Source organism: Apaloderma vittatum, unplaced genomic scaffold (assembly GCF_000703405.1).
Source record: "Apaloderma vittatum isolate BGI_N311 unplaced genomic scaffold, ASM70340v1 scaffold22353, whole genome shotgun sequence".
Taxonomy (NCBI): domain Eukaryota; kingdom Metazoa; phylum Chordata; class Aves; order Trogoniformes; family Trogonidae; genus Apaloderma; species Apaloderma vittatum.
This window is the reverse complement of record NW_009708940.1, coordinates 3,309-19,001: the sequence shown is the minus strand read 5'-3', so window position 1 is coordinate 19,001 and position 15,693 is coordinate 3,309. Positions and strand designations below refer to the sequence as shown.

The window sequence follows — 15,693 nt, the reverse complement described above, 5'->3', positions numbered from 1 at the left end:
TGCAAAACTGAGGTGATTTTGTTCTCTGCTGATGTTGTTTTTGTTTGTCATGCTAGCTTTCAGCGGGAGTTTACAGTCTTAAGAATAACATTTTTTTATTCTCCTGGGTGCCAGAAACAGGAGCAGTACAGGTGTTTGCCTACAGAAGCAAACCTTTTGTGGTGCAGGAAGGAGAGAGATAGTGTTTATTACTTACACAAGTGTGAAGTCTAAGTGCTTTTCCCGTTACCAGTGCTGTTTTTGTTAGGCTGCAGTCAAAGTAATTTCTAAGATGTGGTTCAAATATAAAACACAGGGCAGGGATAGTGTTTTGTTGGTCAAGACCCATAACTAAGAAGTTGTTGATGGGGGAAACCTGATGTTATTCCTCATGTTAACTTCTGCAGGGTGTGCAAAAATGTGTGTCTTCGCTACAGTAGTGAAAATCAGGCCAAAATATTTCGAGTGAGCAGGGCTTATAAAGAGATAATGTCAATGTGTTGTTTACTTTATAAGTAGAAGTTTATAATAAAAGCATTTATTTTTGTTTTAGAGGGACTCTGAATATGTCTGGCATAGCTCTTAGCAGACTTGCACAGGAGAGAAAAGCCTGGAGAAAAGATCATCCATTTGTAAGTATGAGAACTGTCAGATTTCCGACTGCTGTTATTTTGGTGTTCTGATGATGACTTTTTTTTTTACCCTAACTTAATTTTTTTAAATTAATTAAAAAGCTACTTAAAACTATGACGTGCACAAAGAAATACCTCTGTATGAAGTATGTAATGAAATATTATAAGTACATCTTCTGAAATTCTCACTCTTTGTTTTTTTGCCTTAATTCAGGGATTTGTAGCAGTACCTACAAAAAATCCAGATGGCACAATGAATCTAATGAACTGGGAGTGTGCTATTCCAGGAAAGAAAGGGGTAAGAGTTGCAATTGTCCTAACATCTCACTTATGATGAAAAGTAACATAAACCTGCTCGTGCATTCTACTAACGACTGAGAGTATAACTTCCTTGTAGCTTAATAGAAATGCTTGGATCCTGCTGCTGCTCTAGAATCCGCATGGAGTGGGCTAAGAAAATATACCATGAGCCTGTTCAGCCGTTGGCACCGACCACCTTAGTAATAGTTTTCATAGGAGCATGCAAGAGTCCTGCATTAAGCAGACTTGACATTGTCTTCTGCTTTATGTCAGGGTTTACTGTGACTTCTGTTCTTTCTAAATGCTAGTTTGAGCCCTAAAACTTGAAAATGAATATTAGTGTTGTCTCTGCTGGTTAACGGCCAGTACCTTTTTTTCCTTCACAAAAGAGTGAAACCTTTCAGTCCTGCAAATGTGCTTTAGTACTGTTTTTAGCTTTTTGGATTTCATGTGAAGTAATTCTGTATTATCAACGTGGAATCTCATTGCATTTCATTTTATGGAATTTTCTTTTTTTTTTTTTGAAGACTAAAACTTTCTAACATTGGTTCTTTTTAACTAATTCCACTTGCGCATCTGTGTTCCTGTCTTTAAAATAGCAAGGGAAAGGAAAAAGCACATAGAGACCGGAATTGCTTATTTTTATCAGCTTGATCTGATTCTGGTGGATAGGACAGATGCAAGCTTTCACGTGGAAGTAATCATTAATGCATGAAACTTTGATTTTATTTTTTTTTTTGTACACTGCCTTTATAAACGTCTTGTTCTGAGCAGAATCTTGTTTCTACTTTACAAGATGTTACTTAGCATGTAGAGATTATTCTTGAATTCATCGGATGCAGTTGTTTCTTTTGAGATAATACTTCTAATTACTTGGTGGTTTTACATTGGATGTGGGCATTCTTTTGTTCCTTTCTTGTTCTGCCTGTTGCATCTTGCTTAAAGCCGTTCAAGACCTTGTTTCTTAGGTTTGGAGAAGACAAAGTGTAGGCAATACCTGCAGATTCTGTACTACTGCCTCAGTTTAATGCTGAGCGTGGCACGACTGTTATGGTTATAACTTCATACAGCTAAAGCTAGTTCTTAAAGAAGCACCTAAAAATAATCTAACAATGTAAGGAAAAACTCATCCTTGCCAAAACAAGATTAGCCCTCATAATAGCCAGTGATGTCACTTTTAAATACTTATGTAAATCTTCATGCCATAATGAATCTTCGTGCTACTGTTTAAAAGTTTTGTAAACCACAAAATGGAGTGAGCAGGACCCTTAAATCCACCTTCTTCCCTTCTGGAAAATGCATTACACCAGGAAAAGAACAGTTATGCTCCTGTGATTCCTGGCAGAAATTTATTTTTTAAACAAATCAGGGTTTTCACTTGAGTGAAAGTACTGTCTCTTTAACAAGCAGCAGCGTGCCTTGCTCATCTATACCAGAGCAGCCAGTTGCTCTCTTGCTGTGTTTGGAGGCACGCTGTGCTGCAGCTGCCTCCTCAGAGAGAGGTGAGTGGCTGGAGCTGCCAAAATGCTTTCTTTTCAGCCAGGTCAAAAATTGAAGTAGAGTGGTGTTAGTCCTGGGTTAGATATCTGTAGCTATTTTTTTGACAGCAGATCGCAGATCACTTGTTAAATAACTAGAATTTGACTCAAATGCCTGCAGCTTGTTCAGAAATACAGTATGACCTTGATGATACTGCTGTCGTACTGTTATCTCAGTAAGGCCTTTGAGTGTCTGCTGTAAGGTATGTTGCTCTGCCAGAAGAACAGTGATAACTTTTTGTTTACCGTTCTGGTGTTCTGCTTGGAGAAATTTTTAAAAAAAATCTTTGTCTTTACCCTATGACTGAAATGAAACAAAATAGGAAACATTTACTCTAGTAAAAGTTTCCTCACTTCTAAAAAAGTACAGGTTTCTATCTTCTGAGAAGGTGTGGGAATCATACATTTCTAGTTGTTGACAACTGACCACAGCTGTTCAGAACAGGTTCTTTAACTACGCTATAGTGAATGGAGTCAAGCTCATTTGCTTTTTAAAACATGATTATCTTAGTATTCTGTAGTGCATTTTTTTCTCCTATTCTAGCTTGAGACTTTGTGTTATAAACACCAGTGACAGTGGAGTTTTTGGGCTATGTGTTTTTGCTTTTGCTAAAAGGCACCTAACTCAGGTAGGAAAGAATTGGCAATTTCCTCCAAAGGTGTTCTTTAAACATACCTGTCTGATAAGATGTGATCATTTATGCTGATGAGATGTGAGACTAGCTTTACTCCAGTTTGTTTTTAAAGAATGAACCCAACACTTTCATTGCAGTGTTTCCATAGCAAGGGCAGGTTACAGAGAAGTTGTCTGAATTTTACACATATAATAAACTTTTCTGTATTTCTACACTTCTTACCAGCAGTAAGGAGGTCTGCAAGAAGCTGGGAGGTCTGCCATCTACTGCAACAGTGGCCAGTACCTCTACCCAGACAGAGCTTCTGAAGGGAGAGGCTGCAGTGCAGACCACAGACTGCGGGTAGCGTCTGGACCTTTCTCCTGGGCAGAGAGACTTGCCTGCAAAAGGTGTGCCCAGGGGTGGAGGCCCTCCTGCAGCAGGTGGCTGAGCTGCAGGAAATGGTGAGAAGGCTGCATAGCATCGAGGAGGCTGGGAAAGAGACCATTTGTTCCACATGCAGTCTTCAGTGGATCTGGAACCCGAACCCACAGGCAAAGAGGTGGACAGACAGCTAGAAGCTCCCCCACCAGTACACATGGAAGAGAGGGAGACTAATAAAGCAAGCGAATGGAAGCTTGCAACAACAAGGTTCTGCAGGAGGAAGAGACTTACCCTGAAGTCTGAAGTGCTCTTGCAGAACTCCCTCACCACTCTGCAGACCAACGAGGAGGGACCCATCACATCGGGGGAGACACTGAAGCCAGGCAAGGCAGTCCGGTCTGCTCCTTGTATAAAAACGAGCACAACTAAGAAAAGGCAATGGATGGTAGTAGCAGGTGACTCTCTCCTGAGAGGGATGGAGGCGCCCACCTGCCAACCTGCTGGGCACTCCAGAGAGGTGCGCTGCCTGCTGGGAGTTTGTATAAGCGATGTCGCTGAGAGACTACCAAGCCTCATCCAGACCGCTGGCTGTTACCCACTACTGCTGTTTCATTTGGGCACCAGTAATACAGCCAGGAGCAGTTTGGGGATGATCAAGAAGCATTACAGAGCTCTGGGAGCAGTGGTAAAGGGCTCTGGAGCACAGGTGGTTTTCTCATCAATGCTCCTGGCCAAAGGGAAGGGGTTTGAAAGGACCAGGCATATCTGGCAAGTCAACAATTGGTTATGGGATTGCTGCCACAGTCAGGGCTTTGGTTACTTAGACCATGGAACTCACTTTGAGAAACCTGGTCTGCTGGGCACTGGCAGGGTCAGTCTGTCTGAGAAGGGGAAGAGCATCTTTGCCATAGGCTTGCCAAGCTGGGGAAGAGTTGCTGAGGGAGAGGAACTCCAATCCATGCCACTTCTACTAGTTTGATGCCAGTGCCAGCAGTAGGTGCCCAGAGCCTGGAGAGACAGATCAGCAAGAGAGCATCTGTAGAGCAGCGCCAAGGAAATGCAGTCAGTCAGTCAGCTTCCTTGGCGGCACAACGTAACTGCCTTTGTGCAAATGCACCTGGCACGGGCAATAAGCAGGAGGAGTTCAGAGTCATGTGCGTGCCTGCAGGGCTGTGATCTTTCTGGCATCCCAGAGACATGGTGGGATGGTCCCTATGGCTGGAGTGTTGAAATGGCAGGATACGGGCTTTTTAGGAAGTACAGCTGGGAGAGATGAGCAGAGGTGTCACCCTCTATGTCAGTGAGCAGCAGGAGTGCATGAAACTCCATCTGGGGGTGGATGAGGCACTGACTGAGAACTTATGGGTCAGGATTAAAGGGAGGGCAGAGGAAAGGTAACGTTAGAGTGGAGGTCTGCTACAGGCCAAATGACCAGGAAGACTGAGTGGATAAAGCCCTTTATAGATACAGGAGCAGCCTCATGTTCACAAGCCCTGGTTCTCATGAGGGTCTTCAACCACCCTGATGTCTGCTGGAGGGACAGCACAGTAGGGCATAAGCAGCCTAGGAGTTTCCTGGAATGAGTTGATGATAACTGATAGAGGAGCCAACAGAGAGATGTACTGTGCTGGACCATGTTCTCACCGATAAGGAGGAGCTGTTGGGGAGTGTGGAGCTCAAGCGCAGCCTTGACTGCAGTGACCATGAAATGGAGGAGTTCCAAATTCTTGGGGCAGTGAGGAGGGAGCACAGCAAATTTGCTACTCAGGACTTCAGGAGAGTAAGCTTTGGCCTCTCGAAGGACCTGATTAATCAAGGTATCATGGAATAAAGCCCTGGAAGGAAGAGAGGTCCAAAACAGCTGGTCAGTATCCAAGGATCACCACCTCCAAGCTCATGAGCAGTGCATCTCAACAAAGAGGAAGTCAGACATAAGTGCCAGGAAGCCTCCATGGATGATCAGATTGTTCCTGGACAAACTTGGGAACGAAAAGGAAGCCTACAGAGTGTGGAAGGAAAGACAGGTAACCTGGGAGGAATACACAGAAATTGTCTGAGCAGCCAGGGATCAAGTTGGGAAAGCCAAAGCCCTGATAGAACCAAATATGGCCACAGAAGTCAAGAGCAACACAAAAAGCTTGGTGATAAAAGGAAGACTTAAGTCTAATGTGAGCCCTCTCTGGAAGGAAATGTGAGACCTGATTACCTGAGATATGGAGAAAGCTGAGGTCCTTGATGACTCTTGCCTTGGTCTTCACCAGCAAATGCTCCAGCCATGCCACCTGAGTCGCAGAAGGTGAAGGCAGGGGCTGGAAGAACGAAGGACCACCCACTGCAAGAGAAGATCAGGCCGAATACCATCTAAGGAACCTAAAGGTACACAAGTCTATGGGACCTTTTGAGCTGCATCCTAGAGTTCTGAGGAAACTGGCAGATGAAAGTTGCTAAGCCACTGTGCCTTGTATTTGAGAAGTCATGGCAATCTGGTGAAGTTCCCACTGACTGGAAAAGGGGAAACATAACCCTCACTTTCTAAAAGAAAAAAAAAAGCTGCAGGGAACTACAGGCCAGTCTCACCTCTACGCCTAGCAAGATCATGGAGTGGATCCTCATGGAAGCTATGCTAGGGCAAGTGGAAAATAAGGAGGTGATTGGTGAAAGCCAACACGGCTTCACTAGGAGCAGGTTGTGCCTGACAAATCTCATGGCCTTCTGTGATGACGCTACAGCATCAGTAGATAAGGGAAGAGCAGTTGATGGCACCTACCTGGACTTGTGCAAGATACTTGACGCTGTCCCACGTGACATCTTTGTCTCTGAACTGGAGTGTTGTGGAGTTGGCTGAGTGGTTGCACTCAGAGAGATGCAGTGAACAGTTCGATGTCAATTTGGAGACCAGTGATGAGTGGTGTTCTTCAGGAGTTGGTACGGGGACCACCTTTGTTGGTGACCTGGACAGTGGGATCGAGTACACCCTCGACAAGTTTGCTGATGACACCGAGCTGTGTGGGGCATTTGACGTGCTGAGGGGAAGGGATGCTGTCTAGAGGGACCTTGACAGTCTTGGGAGGTGGACCTGTACAAACTTCATGAAGTTTAGCTAGGCCAAGTTGATGATCCTGCGCCTGAGTCAGGGCAATCCCAAGCACAAATACAGACTGAGTGATGAGTGGGGGATTGACAGCAGCCCTGTGGAGGAGGGCTTGGGGGTGTTGGTGGGTGGAAAACTGAACGTGAGCCAGCAACGTGTGCTCACAACCCAGAAAGCCAGTCCTGTCCTGGGCTGCATCAAAAGCAGTGTGGCCAGCATGTCAGGGGAGGGGATTCTCCCGCTCTGCTCGGGTGAGCCCCTTCCTGCAGTTCTGCATTCAGGTCTGGGCCCCCCAACATAAAAAGGACGTGGACCTGTTGGAGTGAGTCCAGAGCAGGCCGTGGAGATGGCTGGGGTGGGTTGGAGCACCTCTATGGGGCTGGGCTGAGAGAATTGGTGCTGTTCAACCTGGAGAAGGCTCCAGGGAGACCTTATAGCATCCTTCCAGTACCTGAAGGGGCTACAGGAGAGAAGGGGAAGGACTCTTTATCAGGGAGCATAGTGGTAGGATGGGGAGTAACGGTTTCAGACTGCAAGAGGGTAGACTTAGATATTAGGGAGAAATTCTCTCCTGTGAGGACAGTTAGGCACTGGGACATGTTGGCAGATCACCATGAGTTTGCCTCCTCCCTGGAAGTGTTTGAGGCCGGGTCGGATGGGGCTTTGAGCAACCTGGGCTGGTGGGAGGTGTCTCTGCCCGTGGCTGGGAGGTTGGAACTAGCTGATCTCTAAGGTCCCTTCCAACTCAAACCGTTCTATGATTCTTTAAATCAGTTTGTCAGAAGATGGGCTTTTTGTCTTTTGCTAGATGTTTTTCCATGTTTATATGACCCTTTTTAGTAATGCTGGTTTGCTCTGTAGCATGGGAACTGCTCTTACCAGTGCTCTTCCCAGTTTCTGATGGAGGTAAGAAGCTTATTAGGATTTCTGTTCCACAGAAAGATGGAATCTGAGACTACTTTCTACCAGAGGCAAACAGGGTTAGTTTAGTCTAGGGAACCTCATATTAATTGTAGCAATACTGCAGCGCTTTGCGATTTTTTTTTTTTTTTTTTTTTTTTTTGGTGGTTCATTTTTGTTTTTCTTAGCCACATTCCTGTGATGCAAAATAGAAGCCATTTATATCCACATGCTTAAGGAGTGTGTCTGTATCTTATCTTCTCAGGCTTATTTTAAGTGGGGATGTAACAGCCCCTTCCTCACTGTGTGTGTATCATGTAAAACTTCAGAAGTGTTCTTGTTCTTGTGTGTACTATGAAGATTTTACTGGTATATGGAGTTACTGGTGATGATCCCAACTGTTGATGACTTGTCAACATTTACTATCTGTAATGAAGTGGAAAAGCCAGGTTTTCTTTCTTTGTCTCCGTATATAGGTAGGATAACTTGTCTTAGCCTAGACAGCATGCTGTGGTGTAGGACAGCTGTTTTCTACTGTGTAGCAGAAGGATGTCTTGTGCTTTGCCTGAGGAGCCATATTACCGATGGGCTTCCTTCCACAAGTTTGACTTTTTCCTTGCTGTAATCTAAACTCTACCTTAACTTTGTATAGACACCATGGGAAGGAGGCTTATTTAAACTACGGATGCTTTTCAAGGATGACTACCCTTCTTCACCCCCAAAATGTAAGTAAAAAGACAAATTTTACTAACGGAACTAATGGTTTTACTAGAGCAGTGTTAAACTAGTCCTTGAGGTTCTATGAATAGTTATTATTACTTTCTTACAGTTTTGAGGGTGTTTTAGGAAAGTTTGTAGAGTTTTTTCCCCGCTCACCACCTTGCATTTATAAAGTTGTGATGAAATAAATGCTCAATATAAGAGAATAAGGAGGGGAGGGGGATTGCTGTGTGGGTGTTCTCAAAGTTTGGCAAAAGCACCATTTGAAGTGTTCACTACGTGATCAGCACTCTGGAAACTAACAGGTAGGCGTGGTTAGACCAAACCCCTTTTGTGTGTTCTTACTGTTAAGTTGGTCTCTTAAGCTAAGAACTCGGAAGCCAAGAACTTAGGAAGAAAGTTCCATCAACTTTAACCTTTTCATCGACTTGCTCTAAAATACTGATCTCTTCTTTTTCTGAGGCTATATACAAACAGATATCTTCAGTCTTCAGATACTTAGTTTCCTTGTTAAGTTTTTTGAGTTTTCCTTATCTGATCTGAAGCTTACCTGCTTTAGAAATATGAAAGCATTTGTTACCTTGCCTAGTTTCTTGGTTTTTGAATTGGCTACCATAACAAATCAAGCACTGTGATTACAAATGTCTATCTTGACAGCAGTTTATTTTTTCATTTTAATGTTTCAGCTGTATCGGTTGTTGTGGAACTCCTTTTGTTTGTTACCATCTAAATACATGTGACACATGTCTTTTTTAAGTAGAAAATATTTAACATTAATATCTTGAGAAATACCAGCTAGCACATCTTGCATGTGTTAAATGAACTGTCATGCCTTAAAATAAGATGTACCTGTGACTGGTAAGACTTCTTACCAATGAATTCCATTGAGCAGCTCATAAGCAAGCCTCACCTGTGATATCAGATGGATTGGAAAACTGTATTAACACATAGATATTTCATATATCGCTAAACAAGTGTTCGTTGTATTATGCAAGATGGTGGTTGTTGCATGTGAGTCCTGTAAGGGTTAAAGAAATGCCAGAATATAGATGGAATGGCAGGAGAGCTGCACGTGTCTACCCCTTCGGTCAGTCTTGCAACTTAAACTTTGTGTTCAGTGCCTTGTGATTATACATAAAGGAAAAGTGAAACTGAAAAAAATGCTAGAAACGTAGTCATCTTTGTCTGAAACTTTCAGTATTTTAAAGTGAGGAGAGAATAGAAGAGTGAAGGGCAGTATCTTTCCTGTATATAGTAGTATGTACGGCTTTAAAGACAGGATTGGTTTAAATAGGTCTTCATCACAGAACAGGTACGGGTACAAACTGTGTTGTCAGTTTCCATTCCTAATACAAAAGATTACTTGTCACAATGATGGTGTCGCATTTCCTGGACTGATACTGCAGATGTGATGGAGTTCCTTCTTTAGGTGAAGGCTGAGCCAAGAAGAAAACCAGTATTAATAGCTCCAGAAACGTGTAGTGGGTTCGTTTGTTTTTTTTTTCCGGGGGGGTGTGTGTCTTTGGCCAGTCATTTGGTGGTTTAGGGGTTTGTGGGTTTTTTGGTGTTTTTTTAATTATTATTTTTATTTTTTCACACTGATCTAAACCAGCTTTCTGAACTTAGTCTTAATGCTGCATGCAAGTAATTCTCTCTTCCCCATCAGGTAAATTTGAACCACCGTTATTCCACCCAAATGTGTATCCTTCAGGCACAGTGTGTCTCTCCATCTTAGAGGAGGATAAGGACTGGAGGCCAGCAATCACAATTAAACAGGTCATTAATTGTATTTAGACGTATTCTTAGCTCTTCTGTTTGCATTGCTTGCTTATCTGGTATAAATAGATGATGTTCACTGTGTGTTTCTGCAGTTGGTTTCTAATGGGTGTTTAACTGGTTGGTTTTTAGTAATATCAGTGCCTGCTTACTTCTTTCTCCCACAGATCTTGTTAGGAATACAAGAACTTCTAAATGAACCAAATATTCAAGACCCAGCTCAAGCAGAGGCTTACACAATTTACTGGTACGTATCTTTGCGTATCAGCTCGAAAGCTGTTGTGCTGCCTACAGCTGTTTGTTACTTCAAGTAAGGGGGCCGGTTAGCTCAGCGGTTTGAGCGCGGTGCTGACAACAATGACAGCACCGAGGTCACGGGTTCGATTCCGGCTCGGTCCCCATGTGTTGCCTGGTCTAGTCGAGAGGTGGTGTCCCTGCCCATGACGGGGAGGTTGGACTAGATGATCTCTAAGGTCCCTTCCAGCCTAGGCCATTCTGTGATAACCTGAAGTATAACAAGTAATGTTCTTAGGAATGATGAGAATTTTTTTCCCTTGATGAGAGTATTCTGTGGAGATGCCTAGCTTGTGCTGAACTTTAACAAAATAGTGATTTCACAGTTAACAGGCTAGTGGAGCTTTTGATAGCATCACAACAGCAATAAAGTGTGAAGACTCCTTCAGTTAGACCACGATTCCCATCCTGATTGCACCTCAACGTAGAATCCTTTCCCATGAAGGCTAACCAGGCAGTGCTGACGAAGCAAAATGGTTTGTGAGACCAGCAATAGAGAAGCCTGAATTTGGAGACGAGTCCCATTCCTCAAAACAAAATGGATCATCGTATCCTTCTATCCAGTAGTGGGTACCCATGAGCATTTGTGCTTGAAGGATAAAGGAGAGCATCTGTAATCGCTGTAGGAAATATGCAGCATGTAGTGAAAACTAGATCCTCCAAAAGAATAGGTTAAAAAGTACAGAAAGCTTGTAGCTTTAGTAGAATCAAGTTTGCATTGGTTAGGAAAGGTGGTAAATTGTGAGAAAAAAGGATCCTTTTTTTTTTTTAAGACTTAAGATTTTCCTACCATTAAAAATAGGTGGCTGATCTATAATCTTTAAGGGAGCAAAGCACTTTAAACAAATGTTTTTAACACTGACAGCTACTGAAATAGTGACCAAGATGGAAATGTGGAGTTACCATTCTGGACAGAACAAGTCTCCAGGAGAGTGCCAAGTTTGGAAAATAGCGTTTTATGAGTCTTCACATGCAAGCTATGTCCCAAATGTCCGTTAGCGAAAAGGAAACATAGGAATGGGTAGTGTGTCTTGGATTTAATTGAAGGCTTGTCTCAATGTTGTTATTTTAAGATCTGCTGAAGACTTGATGGGACTGAGTGTATTTGGAGGGGCAGTTAGGTGGCCGCAGATACAGCCAGCACCTCGGGGAGGCAGTAACAACGAGACAGGCCTCCCACACACTTTTTCTCATTGAACTATTACATGGTTTTTGTTAATTCAGATATAAATATATATATATATATGTAGTCTCCCATTTATCCTTTTTGTGTCTTTCAGCCATGCCTAGTATTTCAGGTGGGTTACTATATTTCTGCAGTCTGAATGTGTGTCTTACTAAATGAGTAACTGGAAGAAGCTCGACAGGATTGTGTATGCATCTATAATTTGGTGTAGTTGACAAACACTCAGAAAGACATAGTGTTGTTTAAATAGATACCTCTAAGTCAAGGTGTTAATCTTCAAGTATAAACTTTATATTCAAAACAAGAATATTATTCTCAGGATTGCTTTGGTACTGTTGCTCTGTCAGTCCTAAGGTGCTGACCTACTTGCTCCTCTCCGCTGTAGGCATGCAGAGTCTACTATGGCAGGCATTCTTCTGTGTCATGTCCGAGGGTGTGAGCTAGGTTCTGTTCTTATGTGACAATGCAATATAACTTAAAAGAAAAATTTTAGAATAAAGTTTGTAAACTAATTTGAGAGGAAACTAGAGGATCTTAGGTCTCTTTGGTAATTGTTCATTGGGTGTGACCAAAATTGACTTTTTGTTTTTGCTTCCCCCCGCCCCAAATTGTCATCTTCTGAGGTTATAATTTGCTGCCTTTTTTTTTACTGCAGCAAGTCTTCATAGCTGAAAGTAAGTTAAGCTCACTGGAAAGCTGACTGCAGAATCTAGTCACTGTAAGCTACCTTTGGCACAAGAGCAGTGGTAACAGATTTCTGTTTAGCTTTTGGCTGACACATCTGACAGCCAATACGAAGTACACCGTTGAATGTAAATGGTTTTTCTACTAAGCTACGACCATCCCGTGTTGGCCCAAGAACAGAAAACAAAGGACTTGCCCTTTTATGTGTTGAGTTTGAGGCTTAACGATTGGTCTTAGTTCCCTGAAGTAGTAGTTGCTTGTTTAATCAATCTGTGGTAAGTCTGCTAGACTCGGGGAACTGCAGTGTTTTTTCAAGATGTTGAGCTATCTTTTTTTTTCAACTGAAGGTTAGGATAAACCCAGTGTTGTGAGTCAGGGTCTGCAGAGATAAAGGCTGTTGTTCTTAAAGAGCACTTCCCCTCTTTACCCAAAGCAATAAAGATCAAGTCCAGCAGCTGTTAATTAACTGCTCTGACTACTCTGTGCTGTTAGGGTACTGGAGTTTATTGATAATGACCTCAGGCCTTAACAGGGGGGGTGGTGGAACACTTTTGTTCAGGTGGATTAAAATTGCTTGCATGTAAGATTCAGTCAGCTCCTTCTCAAGACCAGCAGAAACCTGTTTATTATAGGGACTGGTATGGGATGAAGTCAGATAGTACAATCGTTTGACAACAAATGACGTTTGGGAAGTAACTAGTTAAAACAGTAACTTACTTCCCTCCAAAGTAAGAGTAATGTTCCAGAAAACCTGTAATATATTCTAGTGTTCAGTGAATTCCTATCTAATGGTCTTGCCTTCAGCAATGACTTAGTTTCATACTGAGGAGAAGAACAGTAACTCTATAAGGTGGCCTCTGATTTCTCAAGCTGTACTTTCTCTCTCTCTTTCTCTCTCTCTCTCTCTCCTATTCAGCCAAAACAGAGTGGAATATGAAAAGAGAGTCCGAGCACAAGCCAAGAAGTTTGCACCATCATAAGCGTCTGTCATGCAACATCTTAAAAAGGAAGGGATTGGTTTGGCAAGAACTTGTTTACAAAACTTTTGCAAAATCTAATGTTGCTATGTACAATTAATATCCACCTAGGGGAGGGGGTTGTATGTGTGCCATTTCCATATTCGCCACTTGTATACAGTTCTAAATTTGCTGAATTGCCCCCAGTTTTTTCATACAGGGTCTCTTCCTTCAGTCTTTTGTATTTTTGATTGTTATGTAAAACTTGCTTTTATTTTAATATTGATGTCAGTATTTCAACTGCTGTAAAATTATAAACTTTTATACTTCTATAAATTCACTAGTATCTCTAGTTACTTTGCTATCTGATGCAGGCATGCTTTAAAATGTTAGAACTATATTTAGCCTCTAGCTGGCTGTACGAAAAAAAATCATGCCCTCCACCCCCTTCCCTCCCTGGATTTGTTTTTCTATCTTTCAGAAACTAGGTTGTTACTGCTTAAGAGCCTCTGAGATCCAAAGTCAGCCAGCATCCTTACTCTGCATCACTTCCTTTGTGTTTATATGGCGTTCTGTCTGTGTTGCTGTTTAGAGTAAATAAACTGTTTATATAAAGGGCTTTGTTTCATTTATCTTCATTAAAGTGATTAAAAGACTGCCATTTACATGGCTCTGAACACCATTCAGTGCAAGTCCTGTTTTTAAGGCCTGTGATGCTGCTCTTAGCTTTTGTTTAAATATTGCCCTCTTGTCCCTGCCCCCAGCAGGAACGCGGCCTGTCTTTGGACCCTGTGTGGTACCTGCAGCCACTCCGATCAGTTCCTTAAACAGCTGATGGAATTCTGACTAGCTAGAGACCAGTGGCTTACTGGCACAATGAGATCAACATACTGGTGTGACCACACTCACATGAAATAGCACAAGCATTAGACTGACACTCATAGGAATAGAAGCTGTCCAAGGAATGCAAGGGCACCTAGAGCAACTGGGGTTTTTAAATTATACTTGTTTATCAGCAGCTCTTCTGTGCCTTCTTCCATGTCAGTGTGTATAGCTTTTAGGAAAAGGACATGCCCTGTGCAATTACAGTTTCCTTCGGTAAAGGAAATCAGTTGAATTATGTAAGTTATTTTCATGTATGTCAAGCTGATATGCCCTCTATTAAACTTTTGATTTTTTTTTACTTGTACTTTTTAGTCAAAATCATTCTGCAAAATGAAGTGTCAAGAGCTTTTTTCCATCTGAGCTGTAGCTTCTTCAGCGCTTTTAATAAAAAATGGCTACCCCTAGAGACTTCAGTTATTCTGTGATACAGCTCTTCTCAGATCTGTTCTGATTGTCTGCATTTGATTATGACAGAAGCATTCCTCCAAGTTAGAACAGCTAACACCCTTGCATTATTCAGTCCTCTGAAAATTGGGTAAATTGCTTCCTTGTTACTATCTAGAAATCCGTCTTAAAGCTGATTTGGGAAAGACTTCATATGCTTGGGGTGGGAAAGCGACTGAGAAATTGAGCTAAAGATCGCCTGTCAAATTAATTTACTTGGGTTTGTTGTGTTTTCTTTTTAAAAAAGGGAAGTGCAGTATTTGTACCACTAAAACTGCTGCTCTGATTCCTGCTTCTAACTCCAGTAGGCCTAGTATTTAATCTCTCTAGTAGAAGAGGGTTAAGAGATGAAAATCTCGCTGTGATGCGAAGAGCTTGTATAGACGAAGGTAACACTACGGATTGTCCTCGGGCTCTCCGAGTACTGGAGGGTTACTGAAATATAGGTTTTAGTAAGTTCCAACTGCCTGCTGGAAACTCAGAAGAGCATTCTATTTATATATCCAGAAAGCAGCTGCTAACAGTTGCACTTCCACTGTAGGCACATGGAAGAGGGAAGAAAGATACTAGTGCTGCTCAGAGTCTCTGACTCAAATCTTTAAGGGCCAGACAATGTGTATTTCCGAGCTGGTCAAGTGCCACTTCAACTAATGAGAATGCAGGCAGACAGCACTGCCGAGCCAGTGACCCGACATCTGCCAGCACAGTTCTGACAGTGCCAAAGCACTACATTGCTTAGGACTAGCAGATTTTTTCAGACCTTTTATTGTAGATAACATGTAGTTACTGAAGAGGCATACCAAGATGCTAAGACAATTCCAGGAAGCATTTATTTTCCTTTTAAGCTTGATTAGTCAGTTTACCCTAAACTTGATAGTTGAAGTATATATGGCAAGTTCAAGCCTGCAGAAACTCAAGAGGCTCTTATGTGGTAGGTACTCTGAACAGGGCAATAACTCAGTCATGTTTTCAAGGTGAAATATAGCCCAGAAAACAGAATGGCTGGTTTAATGTACTACTGGGTAAAAATCATCTCTATAAACCCCATTCCAGACACGTTGGTCAGGGCAGCACAAGCCTTTCTATGCATAAGCAGATGTCTGTACCCACATATTGCCTGCGGTTCACCTGAGGGAAGCCATTTGGGAAGCGCCAAGTTACCAAGCCCCACTGAACTGTTCACAAGAAAATTTTTTTATGTAAGATGTTACAATTCCAACAGGACTGTTGGGGAAGCTTCTCATGTTCTTCTGGTGTGGGGGCTTGGTTTTGTTTGTTGTTGGGGTTTCTGGTTTGTTTTTTTTTTCCTT

At 42.4% G+C, this 15,693-nt stretch overlaps 1 protein-coding gene across 1 annotated transcript; it reads left to right on the top strand.

Annotated features, from left to right (window-relative positions):
* Window positions 1-536: 536 nt before the first annotated feature.
* UBE2I (ubiquitin-conjugating enzyme E2I) lies at window positions 537-13,672 on the top strand. The gene is made up of 6 exons (XM_009866749.1): window positions 537-611; window positions 826-909; window positions 8,091-8,163; window positions 9,825-9,934; window positions 10,102-10,181; window positions 13,015-13,672. The coding sequence occupies exons 1-6, from the start codon at window positions 546-548 to the stop codon at window positions 13,076-13,078; spliced, it is 477 nt and encodes a 158-aa protein (XP_009865051.1). The 5' UTR covers window positions 537-545; the 3' UTR covers window positions 13,079-13,672.
* Window positions 13,673-15,693: the final 2,021 nt, after the last annotated feature.

Bases quoted from the DNA above. Each gene is read 5' to 3' on its own strand.
- UBE2I (XM_009866749.1), top strand. From the start codon at position 546: ATGTCTGGCATAGCTCTTAGCAGACTTGCACAGGAGAGAAAAGCCTGG. The intron at 9,935-10,101 runs GTCATTAATTGT...TTTCTCCCACAG, and splicing joins CAGCAATCACAATTAAACAG to ATCTTGTTAGGAATACAAGA. The intron at 10,182-13,014 runs GTACGTATCTTT...TCTCCTATTCAG, and splicing joins GAGGCTTACACAATTTACTG to CCAAAACAGAGTGGAATATG.